General features: G+C 40.7%; 1 protein-coding gene and 1 long non-coding RNA gene across 2 annotated transcripts; both read right to left on the bottom strand.

The window, feature by feature from the left end:
* Positions 1-126: 126 nt before the first annotated feature.
* dcaf12 (DDB1 and CUL4 associated factor 12) lies at positions 127-9,391 on the bottom strand. The gene is made up of 9 exons (XM_026349384.1): positions 8,977-9,391; positions 6,733-7,023; positions 5,928-6,206; positions 5,640-5,700; positions 5,125-5,318; positions 3,585-3,650; positions 3,207-3,369; positions 2,274-2,452; positions 127-2,117 (listed from the first exon to the last, which is right to left on the bottom strand). Exons 1-9 carry the CDS (start codon positions 9,034-9,036, stop codon positions 1,959-1,961), a joined length of 1,452 nt encoding a protein of 483 aa, XP_026205169.1. The 5' UTR covers positions 9,037-9,391; the 3' UTR covers positions 127-1,958.
* A 2,654-nt stretch (positions 9,392-12,045) lies between these two features.
* On the bottom strand, positions 12,046-16,368 carry LOC113154162. Its single transcript, XR_003298008.1, has 2 exons — positions 16,036-16,368; positions 12,046-13,648 (listed from the first exon to the last, which is right to left on the bottom strand). It is a non-coding gene; the product is annotated as an uncharacterized LOC113154162 (long non-coding RNA).
* Between the last annotated feature and the right edge of the window lie 595 nt (positions 16,369-16,963).

Here is a 16,963-nt window from a genome sequence, read left to right as displayed (position 1 = left end):
TACAGTGTACAGTGCCTTCTGTCCTGAGCGATCCATCTGGTTGCACCAATAAAGCAACATCCAATTCACAAGCGATGTCGTGTAACTGAATTCAAGTGTGAACTGATGCCAAGCACATATAAACCATTACATCAATATACGTTTTATTTTTATTATTTAATTGTTTTAAAGATTTAATAGTTGTTGTTTTTTTTCCCCAGATGTTTATATCTTACAATATCCTCAGATTCAGTCATTTGTAAAAACATTCATGAGGTGTATATATATAAAAAAAAAAAAAATAACAGGGCATCACCAAATAGACAGATCAATCCACACACTTCCTCACACATATACATAAAAATGTATACATATACACATTTATATAAAACACACTTAAAAAGTGTTGGTTATTTGTTAAATTCGTGGTCGTAATTGGGGTTGTTCTTTTCACGCTGTCATTATCATGAAAACTGGAGACAAGTTCCATGTAGAAAAGGAAAACTATGATCGCCTGCGGCAGTCTTTCACAGAAAGACTCGAGAAAGGCAAAAATGTAACTCAAGCCTACCCTGCCTCTACCAAGGACAAGAGCAGCGCCACTCACTCCTTAATACAAAAAGGGGGGGAAATAACAAACAAACAAAAAAATCTCAAAATGTTCTCCTTACACCTTTTTGCTGGAGAAGATCCAAGTGAGGTACTAGAGATCTTATCTCCTCAGTTCTTGTAGGGAAATCCAAGAATATTGTGGAGGAGGGGGATACACTCCGGTAATCAAAGACTATCTATCAATCGTCGCATGTGATATTTAACTTGCTAACAAAACTTACACTCTAGTTTAAATTCTCCACCCCCTCTCTCGAGAAATGTTACAGATGAGGATTTGATCAGTTTATGGACAATACCTCTGAAAACATTCCATTGAAAGACAGTAGGAACATAAGCAAAAGGCAAAAGGACAATATTCCCTCAAGAAGAAGCAGATATAGACAGCCCGACCAACTGAATTAAGGGGACATAGACGGGGAAATAAATACAGTTAAAGCAAAATGGATATCAGCAGGGACGTGCCTGTCAAATCACACAGTCAGAAAAAATAAAACAAGCATTCGTTGGGAATAACTCCTAGCAGAACAACACTGCATTTAGCAATCTTAATCTTTCTGCTTTACATCATCTCAGTTTGAAACATATGCACACAAAGTCCCATTTTGATTTGCTTCTTCGTTTTCCCTCCAAAGGAAGAAGAGAGAAGTTTTTTTTTTGTGATTGCTGTGGAACAAAATGGGATGTTCCAGACCAGTAAACCTTATCTATCAAACATCAAGCTGCACTCCAGTTCAGTCCTTCAAAATAATCTGTCTCTTCGGTCCTCCATCCTCTCTCCTTCTCTTTTTTTATTGCTGTCCATTTCAGTGGGAGAATGAACTTGTTTTGGAGAGAATTCCACAAGCATTACACAAATACACTGTCATTTATCACAGAGGAAGCAGCGGTAAACACTATCCTTACATACAAAAACAAGCCAGCACATGACCAAAACCTAGTTCCTGCAGGTTGGATGTAAATGTTTTAAATGATGAGAACGTATATAATTTTATTATTAATGTTTTCCCAAAACTCTTCTGTGTTTCTCAGTGGCAGACTTATCTTGAAAATTACTGGTTAATCATTTGTACATTTTTATATATAAAAAAAAACATAGCTGAGGTTGAAATGAAAAAATATTAGAAGAGAAAGGACAGTGTCAGTGTAATAGTGGACACAAAGATACATAAGAACAATATTTAAAGTCGTGATACGCTGAGGGCAAGATCATGCTCCTGAGTCCACGTGTGAGCAAAACAGTGACAATTAAATGAGCAGGAGGGTACCAAAGACAGTGACGTCACAACAGAATTGAGGGGTGAGAGGAACGGAGGAACAGGTTAAGTAAAAATCTGCATGAGGATGTAGTGATGAAGGAGACAACGAGGCTAACTCCACAGTCCTGCGTAGTTTCCGTGCAGGCCAGAACAGAGAGGTCCACCTGCTACAAACAGCTTGGTGCCGGAGTCATCGTAGCAGTGGGTGTACACTGCGTTAGGGAAGGAATTAATGTCGGAGAAGTAACTCCTCCACGTCTCATCATGATTCTGTAAGCAAACATGGAGAGTTGAGGCACAGCAAAGAGAGAGGAAAGGAAAGATTATGACAAGTAATGTAGAAGTGAAATGCTAATACGTAAAGTATGTTCTATAACCACTCTAAGCTGAGTGCCTCAGAGATTTTCTGAAAAATAGATAACGTACCAGCCAGCCTTTCCCTGTAGTGAGCTTGAGGATGCCATCTCCTGGGCACTTGCGGTAACCTCCAGCTGGATTCAAAGGGTTCTCCAGGAATCTGTGAGCCCGGATGTCGTAGAAGAGAAGGGAACCTTGGCCGGTGCCCACCGTCACAATGTGCTCATAGAAACTCACTGAACGGATCCCTGCACAAACAGGCGGTTATCTTAATGTGCCCATATTATGCTTAATTTAAGGTTTATATTTAATTCGCCACTAATTCACAATGGTATAATTTTCACATTAAAGTGCAAATAAATATTATTATGCCTCTTTATGCAACAAGTTCAACTCGAAAGGCCCTTTTGTGCTCCTGTGTCTTTAAGCCCGCCTGCCCCCTTTCCTACTTTGTTCTGATTGGCCAGCTTGGGAAAGTTTTCCAGTGGGCTACCAGTACTGTCCTTTAGGAACAACCTAGCTGAAACTCATGCCAGGTTGTGAAAACAGCTGGAAGTGAAGTGCCATGAACAAATAGAAACTTGCTGGCCTTTAACTAAATTGATTGTTGTTTTATGATTGGCTTTTTGTGAAAAGCAAACAGAGTTACAAAAATCACTGTCTGCAAGATATACTGTACCTACCTCTGCATAAACACTAGAACTAGCACTATCCGTGAGCAGAGTAATGGCAGCTAACCTGAGGGTGAGTGGGATGGTACTTAGATGTAGGAGCCTAAAACAGATGGCCAATTATAGACTTCCACACTGCTTAATGTCAACTAGTGCAGTGTTTTGAAAAAAAGCTCTTGAGAAGATAGCAAAGATGGCCAGACACACTTTTACTTCAAGCTTTGGGCCCACCACTATGTGTAACATAGACAGCCAACTTCCCAAAAGTATTAAGTAAAGTAGATATTTAACATCAGAAGACAAAAAGCATAATATGATCCTTCTTACTTACCACTTCCTCTCTCTCTGGAATTAACAGACTTGATATTTGTTGTAGGCTGACGTGGATCCAGAAAAGAGACGTGGGCCTGAGAACCCACAGCGTACACCGACCAGTCCTGTCCATATGCCAAGCACACGTTCTCCTTGCAGTGAGGCAGCTTGGTGGACAGTATCTAGAGGGAAACGTCATAAAATCTTAGTTTTTAACACAACTATATGTATTACATTTCCAAATATAACATTATCAGAAGAACATTTACTATTTGACTGGCAGCTGATTTGAAATAGAATTGAAATGTTATAAGACAAATGAAATGCAATTTGCAGGTAGGTGTGGTGAAACACAATGACATTATGCTTATTAGTCAAGCTAAGTACCGTATTTTACCTTGCACAAGTTGTGCTCAGCTTTCCAGAGGTGGAAATAACCATCAAGGGATACAGCACCAAGTTCCTAGAAAGGGGAAAACAACGTGGGAAGACAAAACATAAATGAATTAAGCTAAGGAGATGAGAACCCAGAAACAGTAGGGGGCACCAGTCAACTTTTTGAGTTTTGCTAATTAACCTTAATGTTTTAATTACTCAACAGTTAACTATGTACATACTGAGTAGATTTGAAACGAATTGATACAACTCCATATAGACAGTTTATTTCCCCACCAATCGTGGATGTTGTATGATGTTAAATAGCACCCAACACTGGGAATGTCTAACTAATACAAATCTGTATTAAAGATATCTGCAGTTACATTTTGACTTCCTCGTTGACTTGTACAACTAAAAGATAAAAGATACTAATCTACAGTTCTGTTATGCTGAAATGCAAATTCCAGATATCTTCAATTAGATTCTGACTAGTTATAGTAGTTAAAGTTATGGTTAGAATGTGTTTAATCTAGCACATTTATAGATATGTTTTGTTTGAAATTCATCAAAAATATCTGAAAATGTAGTTATGGCTAATATTAAGTAAAATCATTTGTTTAAGTTTGAGTGACTATCCATTAATACATTTCAGATATTATATTTGCATTTTTTACTAGTGAAAACGAGTTGTCAAAACTATAATTAAAGATATATACAGTTGCTTTCTGACTAATAAGCATTTAAGACATCCATAGACTACATGCAATCTACTTTTTGACATGACACAGTGGAGACCACATTGCGACATTACCCAGACTTTGTACTAGGGGGCTCACAGGATAGAGCCTGACAAACCTCTGGGCCGTCTGACTTGAGGTCATAGTGTGTGGTGGAGTGGTACTGCTTAACCCTAGCATGATTGAATTTCAGTGGTAGCCCCCATCTTTAGCACTTATATTCAGATTGAAGTGTGTGGAAGAGGAGAGCTCTTTTCCCATGTGCAAATTGAATGTACACCATGTGTGCATTACGGCCAGACGGCAACCTGTATAGGCCATCAAGATCATCCTGTAACCCTAACCCTAACCAGGTAGAGCATTAAGCCATGTGTGAGCTGTTGCTCACTGCTATAGTGCACTGTGCACAATGTAGTGACATAGCTTCTGTATGTTATTACATTATGTCTGCTACCATAAAAAGGTGATAACGCCAGTAGGAGTAACTTTAACTTGCTGTATAATACATTTGAAATCAAATGGGTTTCTTACACAATAAATAAATAATTATAATACTATATTTATATTATAATATACATCAAACATCAGTTGTTAATTTACAATACAGATAATTTGTTTGCAAGGCTGTACACGTGAATCCCCCTTTTGGAAGTCCCTCCCACCTGCTACCACAGTTTGACCCCTTACTATCGCAGCTCCTCAATCTTTCCAGCTCAAGGATGTAATAAACAGTTCCCTGCACAACTGATAAGCAAGACTTACAAGAACCCCATGACAGAGAGAACCCAATTACATGCTTTCCAAACAGATGTGTAAGCTTACGTTATGGTTGTTGTTGAAGGCCAGAGCACGGACTTTACAGTTGTACGGGTTGGTGTATTCCTTTGGGATATCCTTGAGAGCGCGGTGGGAGATGTGGGCGTACGAGGGTACTGCCTCCTCATTCTGACTCCTTTGAGCCTGGCTCATTACTTCCTCTGTCACTTCCCACAGACCCATGGAGCCATCTCTGGACCCTATGAACAGAAAAACAATAAGCAGCAAGAAAGAAGTGTGAATGAGCGCGTTCCTTCTTTTTTTATTAAAAGTTAAATTTAACTTGATTATTTAGTTTTAATTTATTTTTCTCAAAACACAGAGTTTCTAAATAAAAGTATCTAAGTGTAGGTTTTCTGGTACGTTTGAGTTGAGAAATATCTATGTATTTTCATGGATAAACAAGCGATTAGATAGTTTTTGTACATTATATCACAATATTGTCCACAATAATGGCAATATGACGATTTTCACCAAATCATGCAGCATTAATTCAATCTTTGCTTAGGCAGACAACTTACCAGAAACTGCCATGTTGTCACTGATCCATGCTATAGAGAATATCCAGTCATTGTGGCCATCCTGAAAAACAAATGACTACTATGTAAAGGCAAAACAAATATTCATGCATGACCTAAACTTTATGTGATTCTGCTTGACAACACCCGATGCGCTCATGTTTAACATGCTGCCTGAAGTGATCTGGAGCAACCATAGCTTTGCTTTGATTTAAACATAGCAGCAACCTTTAACTTGTGACGCAAACTGTAACTGTGTGTCTGTATACCAAACATATACAAATTACCCACATCTCCAACACAAACTGGATCCAGTGTGGGCAGCTGGTAGATGGCCAGGCTGTTGGGGTTGTCTCCTCCGGTGGCGAGTAGTGTTCTGGAGGGGTTCAGTTCAATGGCATGGATTCCACAGCCCTGCTGATCCATCCGGGAACGAGAGGCTCCTGTAGGGTGGTAATGCCGGCCCGCCATCACCGCACCCACCACTCCGGAGACTCCACTATGACACTCCCTGTCCTTCAGCATGGGAATGCGTGTTATCTGACCTGTCTGGACATCAGCTACAAAAAGCTGCAGGTAAATGTAGGAAAAGACATTTTGTTACTTCTGGTCAGAACTACAAAAGAAGGATGTTGGTGTTTATGTCTAGTAATGTGAATAAAGGGCTGGGCTGGTAATATTCATCACACAAGGACTCTGTATGGTAGAAAGCTCAACATGGTTCTTTCCTGGAAATGCTAGTGAATGACTACTAGTAAAAGACCAAAGCAACAGTAGATGCATACAACTGTGGGCACCTACTGGATTGTGGATTTTTAACTTTCTTAAGGCCTTTAGGCCTTATCTTAACATAACTTTTTAACAAGATCTGAAGTAAACTGAGCTCCTTCACTTAAGGCAGGCATCCACAAGGATACATCACCACTTGACCTCAGACCATCAGACTAGATTGCATTGAAAGAATCCTAGGGTCATCCACTTAAACTGTCTAAAAATGTAACTTCACATAGCAATTCTGTCACAAATAATACATCATGTGGCCCCTCAAAAATATGTTATGCTTAAACAGCAGGTCAGTAACACAATGGCATCTCACCGTGTTGCACTTGGTCCCACACACCACCTGCCGGTGGTTGAGCCACTGTGACGCAAACACCTTGTTGAGCCGCCCCAGAGAGAACTCCCTTTCCTTAAGGATGCCAGGTAGTCTGCCGGCTGCAAAGCCTCGCAGGCTCCGCTGGAACCGCAACTCATGCTGCTGTTGAGGCCTGAACTCCCGCCCCCGGAGGGCACATACCACCGAGTGCCGACTGCACCACCACTGCTGGGCATGACGTGACGAACAAGAAACACGGCTTCGCTTGTGTGGCGGCTGACACCAACCCAGCTGAAAAAGAGGGAAAGAGGTCAGTGGTCTAAAAAAAGCACGAGACTTTTGTCCAGTCCAAGTGACTGACATCCAAAAGTGGAGAAGTTACCCAGTAGTTTAGTTAATTAATGATGTAAACATGAAACATTTAATTTTTCAAAGCTTAAAATAATATAATCTAACATTTTTACTCAAATTGTGATATCACAGCCTCTATGTGTTGAGTCATACCCAACCTCTTCCTGCTGCAGACACACTGTTCTCTGGTAGATATTAAAGAGCCTTAGAGAATCATGGGAGTATTATAGCAGACCATACACAGACACTTCATCAGGTTGGGTTAACATAGGCCTAGGGTACATAATAGGAATTTATGTAATACATCATCTCCCTTTTTTTTCCCTACTTTTTAAAATAGCTGTCTATGATGCAGGTGCAGACTACACCTACTGATGTGAGACAGTCATGAGATCCCCAGAAAGCCTATTCTAGGTACTGTCTCCATTGTCGCTGGTCAGGAGCACAGCAAAGTGCACCCGTGTATCAGCTGAATCTTTACAAGGCTGTGTGTGTACAAAACGTATTGCTCTTTTATGAGAAGATAAAAATAAAACTGCATTTTATTACCAGTTCACAGTGCCGCTTTTAAAAACACCATCCTAGATGATTCTGTTCGTTTTTATCAAAATGCTAAAATGCTTTTCTCAATGAATCTTCACAAATGGAAGATGTATGAAAGAAACTGCCAGGACAGTCAGTGTTTTAATCAAATCAAGATGTCACAAGACTCATGACCATCACTAGATCAGTTCATAGCTGCTAAAACAACAGTTAGTGCACAGGAGATTGGAATAATTGAGTGGTACCTGAAGAACTACAGCATTGTCCACAACTATTAGCTAATCGTAGTGTCATCTTTAAGCAAGAAACTCAGGATTATAGAGAAATATTTGTTGTGGCTTCATATTAAGCAATCAATTTATGGCCATTATTTGAAAAATTGGCTTCACTGTTTATTCCCAATCTATGTTGTGCAACACTCCTGGATTTGCGATGCTATGTGTTGTTGTAGTGATGACAGATGTGACAGCATGGCAGCAATGTAGTAACCTTCCCATCTGCCATGTGATGTTAATCTAATTATAGACTGAATTTTTGGTTCTGTTTAGACAGATGTAGATATGTTCTACTAGAGTGGGATGGTGGCTCCGAGACACAGATAAAACAATTTATACATTATACAACAAACAGTGACACTGCCAACCAGTTTCTGGTTGATGTCAAAGCATGATCTGTGGTGTTACAGCTGGGGTAAAGTCAGGCTGTATCGACCAGATCTTCGAGGTGATTAACAATGCCCATTTTCATTACCTGAAGCTGAACTGTACGGTTAGCCTCAATATAAGTTATAGCGAGCTGTCAACGTTACAGCCATCGTTAACGTTAGCTAGCTTGGTAAATGCTATAGCTTTAGTCACTTTTAAGCAAACTCAATTTTAGGCGATGCAGAAGACACTTCTAGCTAGATGGCGACTAGAAGGTCACAAGGACCCCATACTGATCAAGGGACTGTCGATAATATATAACTACAACAAAGGGTTATTTAACCAGCCATGATCACAATTGGAGAATAGCCCTAATAAGATAAGGTATGTAGCCATTCAGCTAACGTTAGCTAATGTATTGATAACGGACTACGGTTGGCTAATGTCGTGCTAACATTAGCAGACATTGACTTTCAAATAGAAATACACCATCTTTTTTAACATTGTTATAACTGGGTGGACGTGTCCGGCTTGTCAACACACTGTTCTTGTTAATCTGTTAAAATGCCACCAGCATGCTGCCTCTGACACAGCTGATACCAGCTAAATCAGGCTAGCCTAGTGCTAGTTAGCATGCTAATATAACTGACTAACGTTAGCTGGCCAGCTAGCTAGCTAATATGGATCCGCACCGGTTTCCGCCTACCTGTTGTTGGTCCTTGGGCTCTCCTGCCTTCCTTTTCCTGCTAACTGTTTTTCTCGCCATAATCTGACACACACAGTTCCCTCACCCACATGGAGGGTAGAAGTGACGCTGGACACTGGATCATATAATGTCGATATGCTATTTAGTTCCTTGGCCCTCACTGGCAACGTCCGACGACGAAGAAGGGCGATCACATACGGCACAGGGTGGTTAATCGCTGGCTAAGATTATCGGTAAATTACCAGCATTAGCTTGCCCTCTGCGCTGCCCCAAAGTATGCTACACTTAGGACTTACAACCTATTTAGTTTCCAGTGTTTGCTCACTCTTTTTCTCTGCCAAGTCGCGTCAGCAACAGCAAAAGCATTGAGCAGCGCGCAGCCGCACTCAAATTAAACATCAACAAAAACAAGGTCGTACGTGAACGCGAACGTAGTGCGTGCGCGCCCACACGACCTTCGTGAGCTCATTGATCAGGTGACTCTGTATTCTCTGACGCTCCGAAGAGACATGAATTCAGTTTAGTTCAGTCTAAATACATCTACACTTGATGGTAAATTATTATTTTAAAAACAAAGAATTTCTGGCAATGTATAATTACTACAAACTAAAATGATCAAGGCTGTGTACTCATGTAGTTTTGTTTAATGATCGAGTCAAACTATTTAATTGAGCTGTCCTGTCTGTTATTACTGTCATCTTCATCTATCATCTCAGTATTCTTTTTAATAATTGTTACTGTCAACAGTGAGAGTTTAGTGGCCTCAAAAAATGAATTATACTCAACACACAGACTAGCCATCTGCACATATGTAATCTCAATATAAAGAAATCATATATCTCTATATTATAGATTCTTTTCGCAGTGTGTTTATTAGATTGTTCTGAAGACTGTTATGTGCATTAGCACAAAGAGATAAGTGATGTGGAGGTCTGAAATGACACAGAGGAACCACTGCTGTGTAGCAACATAACTTAATCTTTTATCACACATTACACGACTTATCATCCTTTTGGTGTATTTACCATTGTGAACTCAGGCAGGTCAAATATGACCTCTATTCTGTTGCATGTTTGTGTTTTTTTTCCTGCTGACTCCACCACACAGCTGGATATTTCCAGTTGCCACTGACAGTATTCTGGATGGACAATTATTCCTATTGTTGCTATAGCCACATTGTTGCCTATATCTGCCTACTGGACAGAAAATGCATTGGCTGAACAAGAGAGAAAACAATGCAAAGGGTAATTGTTTTTTCGCAATAGCCTAATTTAACAAATGTAATCAGGTGTGATCATAATTGAGATACTGACCATTTTTAAAGAAGCTGTCAGAGGAGAGGCAACTGGGAACTATCTTGCTTGATGCGTGGTTAACAAAAGCATATTTTAGCTGCACAGATCACAGAAACTGGTCCATTGATATAATATTTCATTTGACAGAGAGTGTGAGGCAGCAACTTTATTTTAAAGCTACAGTATGTTTACAGATGGACAGTACTGATAGTTCACTGAACATTTACACAAGCACACAAACAGTGAACTGTTAGGAGATGAACATGTTAGGAATGCAGATTTATGCAAAATCTGGTGAGAGAGACTTGCTTGCTCTTGTCTTTGGCTCTTTGTGTACAGTTGCACTACTGTTCTGTTCAATTTGGGGTTGATATTCCTCTTGTGACCATATCCAAGTAGGTTTGCTGCACCCTGGTACCTTACAATAACGTTTGCAGCTGTAGTCACAGGAACATCAAGCTGCTTGGAGATCGTCTTATAGCCTTTTACTTTTAACATGCGTCTATTTTGTTTCTGATTTCCTCAAACAACTTTCTCCTTGACCTTCAAATAAAAAAACAGTTTATTTTTGTGGTGCATAAGTATTCTGCCTACATCCTACATAACTTTTATCAGGTGCTTGTGTTCTCCTGTCTTACTTTAACCTGCTTTTCTTCTTATCATAATCTGTCACACACGGATCCCTCACTCATATGGAGAGTAAAAATGATGCTGTGCATTGGATCATAGGCTACCTCATCAACCGCCCACTGACATTGTGGTCTGTCGACAGGTGTCCCACAGAGGACAGTTCTGTCTCCATTCCTCTTCACCCTGTACACCTCAGACTTCAGGTACAAATCAGACTCCTACCACCTCAAGTTCTCTGATGACTCTGCAGTTGTAGGATGTATTCAGGGTGGAGATGTCACTGGGTACCAGAGAGTGCTGAACAGTTTTGTGGATTGGTGTGGACTAAACCATCTTCAACTGAACATCAGTAAAACAAAGGAGCTAGTGATGGACTTCTGGGAGTCCTGTCACCTGTCTCTCTATGCGGTGGAAGGAGATCGTATCTGAGTAGAAATGTTTTTGGACAACAAACTGGACTGGACTAAGAACTCAGGTCCTTCAACGTATGCAGCGACACAATGCGGATGTTCTATGAGTCTGTGGTTTCAGTTCTATGCTGTGGTCTGCTGGGGCTGCAAAAATGAAGGTAGCAGACACTAAACAAACTGATCAAACTGATCAGGAGGGCTGGCTCTGTTCTGGGGGTGGAGCTGGACCCTCTACATGTTGTAGCTGAGAGGAGGATGCTGTCCAAACTCCTCTCAATCCTGGACAGTCCCTCCCACCTATTACACAGTGTGCTGGCTGGGCCGAGGCTCCTCTGTCCAGCCGTTCAGCCAGAGACTGATCAACAATAAGAGCTTAACAGAACGTCACAGGAGATCCTTTTTACTGGTGGCCATGAAACTTTACAATCCCTCCCCTGTCTGTAAGGGGAAGGGGAACTGACAATTTCATTGTCATTACACCTTAGACTATAATTATTGACCCATTTTTACTCATCTCACATATTCTGTAAATATATTGAGTTATGTATTGAGGTTATTTTATATATATATTGGGTTTTCCGTATTGAGGTTGTGGTTCCCTTTATTTCTGTCTGTAACAAGAAAAAACAATTTACTTGTATATACAGGTCAAATTAGATCTCTCTTATGGATGGAGAAACTCTGCTCTACTGTTTTCATCCAAACTTATGCAGCTGTCAAAGGAGAGGCAAACGGACATTAACTTTCTTTTATAATTATGGTTAAATGCTGTTAAAAACATATCTGAATCATGCATGACAATGATACTACTAGTACTGTCTGCAGTAAATGTCTGTATTTCCATCAAACTATAAAAAAGATATATTTGTCTGTTTGGATTTCTGGAACACAAACAAAGTACTCTGAACAAAACATTATAGAAATATCTGCCATCTTCACTCTTTTAGACATGTGTAGCGTGTTAATCTAGAGGTCCACTCACAAGAAATATAAAAAAAAGATACTCCTGGCCTTCTCCCAAATACAGTAAATCAACATATGGGCAAATGTTTTTGGTATGTGGTAACAAAATGTTTTACTTTACATTTAAGATAAAATTCATTCTTATTATATTATACACGAGGGGAAAAAGTCAACACCCTAAATCATATCTGATTAAATCTTGTGTTTCCGTTAAATCCAATAACACAGAGCAGGCTTATAATGACCATGTATCTATTGTGCAGTTCCTAAAAACAGAAAACAATTAAACTGATTCTTTAAACTGACATGGAAAAGTCCCAAATTAACAGAACAATACACATGAACAAATAGAGCTAGAGGGCAGCACACCAGAGCAGACCTCTCATACCCTCCACAATCTACTAGGACTGCACTGGAAGATGGCAGCTCAGTTGATTCCAGGATTTCAGACTGGTCTAGTTGTGATGCACTCACTGTCACCAGCTTCCCATTTGGTCCTGCAGCTTTGCCTGCAGTCTGGTAAACACTTCCAAGTCCTTCACATCACATAGGCATCAGCATGTCACAGCCCAGTTCTTCCACTTTCTTATTCCCAGCTCAGTCTTTCTTCCAGAAATAACCGGGAAACAAGGGACCAACAAACCATCTGTTGCATTTGTGGGTAAAGCCTGGTGCTGGGATACAGAGGGAGGAGGTTAAGGACAGGTCTGGCTCTGGAGGATGTGTCTGAACTCTTCTTATGCTCTAAGGTTTTAACTCCAGATTGTCAGAGGAGTGCTAGGCTGGGTTTGGATGGGTCCAAGGCTATGTGTTGGCAGTGAAGAAAGGATGACATTATGACACAGTCGCATCAGGTTGAGTTTCAGCACTGGTGCTGGAAGGTCCTGGCTCTTTGGCAAATTTCAGACGCACTACAAAGTTTTTTTTGCAGCGTAGTGCTTTCCTCTGGGGTCTCTTCACTTGGAAACCGTAGCTGTTCAACGTTTTGTGTATGGTGGATTCGTGAACACAGATGTTAACCCGTTTCAATGACTCCTTTAAGCTTTTAGCTGTAACTCCAGGGTTCTTCTTCACCTCACTCAGGATTCTGCGATGTGCCTTTAGAGTCATCTTGGCTGGGCGCCCACTTCTGGGGAGAGTGGCCACTGTACCAAAGAGTTTCCATTTATAGACAATTTGTCTAACTGTGGACTGGTGAATATCTAAACTCTTTGAGATTGCTCTGTAACCCTTTCCAGCTTTGTGCAAATCAACCACTCTCGATCGTAGGTCTTCTGAGATCTCTTTATTGCGAGGCATGGCTCACATCAGCAGCTGCTTCTCACGAATGGCACAACTCAAAACTGTTTTTATGAGTTCAAGTCTAACACACACCTCCAATGTGGTTTCAATTATTGGACCCCTCGTTTCCGAATTCCTGACTCAAATTAGCTTTTATTAAACACAACAGCTCTACCTTTTCTAATGCTTTAAATGCTGCATTAAAAAAAAAAAAAAAGACAACACAAATCAGGGAATATCATTAACTTTATAAAACTGCTTCTGACATATCGTGCAGCAGCTAAATCTGACTAGCTAGTTAGTTAGCATGCTAACATATCCAATCGGCCAATGCTAGCTAAAACTGTGTCCGGCTAACTGTTCCAAACACTTTTCTGCTTTTGTCGCCACAGTCGGACACACAGTCTCCTCATCCACATGGAGGTTAGAAGTGATGCCGGACACTGGATCATAAAAAGTCGATATGTTATTCTGTTCCTTGGCCTCAGTGACAACGTCCGACGACGGAAAATATGCGATCACATTTAAAGGAAGGTGGACAATCACCGAATTTGACTACCCGTAAATTCCTAGCGCTGTTTTGCTTTCCACACCTCTAAACAGGTCGTCCAGCTTATTCCGTTTCCACAGGACTTCTCCTCTCTTTCCTCCTCAGATGTTTCAGTGATGGCGAAAAGCGCAGTGTCAACAAAAGCACGGTCGTGCGTGAACGCGAACGTCGTGCGTGCTCGTCCACACGACCACATGACTCTGGCTTCTTCTCAGCTATCTGTTGATCAGATCAAAACAACCCTCACTTCCAGCTTCTCTTTTTTAAACCACTCACTCGTTTCCAGTCTGCAAACAAAAGTCCATGACAGTTAAAAGCTTCGGCTTTTTAGGTTAATATACAGTGCCTATAAAAAAGTTGGCTTTTATCTGCCATCTTCACCCGTTTAGACATATGTAGCGTGGAAATCCAGAGGTCCATTCACACCAAGTATAAAAATAAAGATACTCCTGGCCTTCTCCCAAACAAATAAAATAAATTAACATATGAGTAAATGTTTTTAGTACATTATTTTACTTTACATTTAAGATAAAATGAATTCTCATTATATTACACAAGGAAAAAAGTCAACAACCCAAATCATATCTGATTAAATCTTGTGTTTCCGTTAAATCCAATAACACAGAGCAGACTTATAATGAACATGTATCTATTGTGCAGTTCCTAAAAACAGAAAACAAAGAAACTGTTTCTTTAAACTGACATGGAAAAGTCCCAAATTAACAGAACAATACACATGAACAAATAGAGCTAGAGGGCAGCACACCAGAACAGAGAGGGCACTTCTTGACAGTCAAGTCCTCTGTCTGGTGACTGGCTTTTTTTTTTTCTTCCTAACTTTGAATGTTAGTTGGTTCAGTTTGAAGAGAGCCTCCTCATTGAGGCCTCTCATACCCTCCACAATCTACTAGGACTGCACTGGAAGACGGCAGCTCAGTTGATTTCAGGAGTTCAGACTGGTCTTGTTGTGATGCACTCACTGTCACCAGCTTCCCATTTGGTCTGGTAAACACTTCCAAGTCATAGCACATCACATAGGCATCAGCATGTCACAGCCCAGTTCTTCCACTTTCTTATTCCCAGCTCAGTCTTTCTTCCAGTTTTTGAAATAACCTAGCAGTAACAATCCTTGAGTCCATATCCAAAGAACCCCTTCACTCTAGAGACACTTCGTCAGACAGGACAAGGGACCAACAAACCATCTGTTGCATTTGTGGGTAAAGCCTGGTGCTGGGATACAGAGGGAGGAGGTTAAGGACAGGTCTGGCTCTGGAGGATGTGTCTGAGCTCTTCTTATGCTCTAAGGTTTTAACTCCAGATTGTCAGAAGAGTGCTAGGCTGGGTTTGGATGGGTCCAAGGCTATGTGTTGGCAGTGAAGAAAGGACGACATTATGACACAGTCGCATCAGGTTGAGTTTCAGCACTGGTGCTGGAAGGTCCTGGCTCTTTGGCAAATTTCAGACGCACTACAAAGTTTTTTTTGCAGCGTAGTGCTTTCCTCTGGGGTCTCTTCACTTGGAAACCGTAGCTGTTCAACGTTTTGTGTATGGTGGATTCGTGAACACAGATGTTAACCCGTTTCAATGACTCCTTTAAGCTTTTAGCTGTAACTCCAGGGTTCTTCTTCACCTCACTCAGGATTCTGCGATGTGCCTTTAGAGTCATCTTGGCTGGGCGCCCACTTCTGGGGAGAGTGGCCACTGTACCAAAGAGTTTCCATTTATAGACAATTTGTCTAACTGTGGACTGGTGAATATCTAAACTCTTTGAGATTGCTCTGTAACCCTTTCCAGCTTTGTGCAAATCAACCACTCTCGATCGTAGGTCTTCTGAGATCTCTTTATTGCGAGGCATGGCTCACATCAGCAGCTGCTTCTCACGAATGGCACAACTCAAAACTGTTTTTATGAGTTCAAGTCTAACACACACCTCCAATGTGGTTTCAATTAATGGACAGCTTTTCCACCAGCACTTCTAATGCTTTAAAGGCCGCGTTAAAAAAAAAACAGAGATGCAACACAAATCAAGGAATACCATCAATTTAATGAAACTGCTTCTGACATATCGTGCAGCAGCTGAATCTGACTAGCTAGTTAGTTAGTTAGTTAGCATGCTAACATATCCAATCGGCTAACCGTTCAAAACACTTTTCTGCTTTTCTCGCCAGTGTCACACACTGTCCCCTCACCCGCATGGAGGTTAGAAGTGATGCCGGACACTGGATCATAAAATGTCGATGTGTTATTCAGGTCGTCCAGCTTATTCCGTTTCCACAGGACTTCTCCTCTCTTTCCTCCTCAGATGTTTCAGTGATGGCGAAAAGCGCAGCGTCAACAAAAGCACGGTCGTGCGTGAGCGCGAACGTCGTGCGTGCTCGTTCACACGATCACATGACTCTGGCTTCTTCTCAGCTATCTGTTGAGCGTTATTCTCTATTATTTGATAAGCTTATACACAGAAATGTAACCTTTATGCTTATATCTTTATTTAGAATTTAAGGAAAAACGTAAAAATAAAAAAAAAACTGCTCTCTCCATGAATGTAGCTTTATTACTATTACAGTTTAAAGCGCTATTTAACTGAAGCCATATACTGTCTGATATTAATGTCACATGTATTCACGTGTTTTCAAATGCCTTTTTTTGTAATCTCCAGCTAAAGGTAAGAAATCACAAATCAACATTATAGATTCTCTGGATGGCAGGTGCGTTGATGGCCATTATATGCATGAGCACAAAGACATGGATCATGTTGAATTGGCCAGTAGGATTGTACTTAATCTGTTAACACATATTATGTGACTTTCTGATCTTCTTAGAATATTTATCCTGCTAAGCTCAGACGCATCCAGTATAAT

This window comes from Anabas testudineus, chromosome 5, assembly GCF_900324465.2.
Source record: "Anabas testudineus chromosome 5, fAnaTes1.2, whole genome shotgun sequence".
In the NCBI taxonomy this organism is placed as follows: Eukaryota; Metazoa; Chordata; class Actinopteri; order Anabantiformes; family Anabantidae; genus Anabas; species Anabas testudineus.
This window is presented reverse-complemented; position numbering and strand designations above follow the sequence as displayed.

Excerpts from the sequence above, each read along its gene's own strand:
- dcaf12 (XM_026349384.1), bottom strand. The coding sequence starts at position 9,036 with ATGGCGAGAAAAACAGTTAGCAGGAAAAGGAAGGCAGGAGAGCCCAAG. Across the intron at positions 7,024-8,976 it reads AGCCCAAGGACCAACAACAG|CTGGGTTGGTGTCAGCCGCC; the intron begins GTAGGCGGAAAC and ends CCTCTTTTTCAG. Across the intron at positions 5,701-5,927 it reads ATCCAGTTTGTGTTGGAGAT|GATGGCCACAATGACTGGAT; the intron begins GTGGGTAATTTG and ends TTTGTTTTTCAG.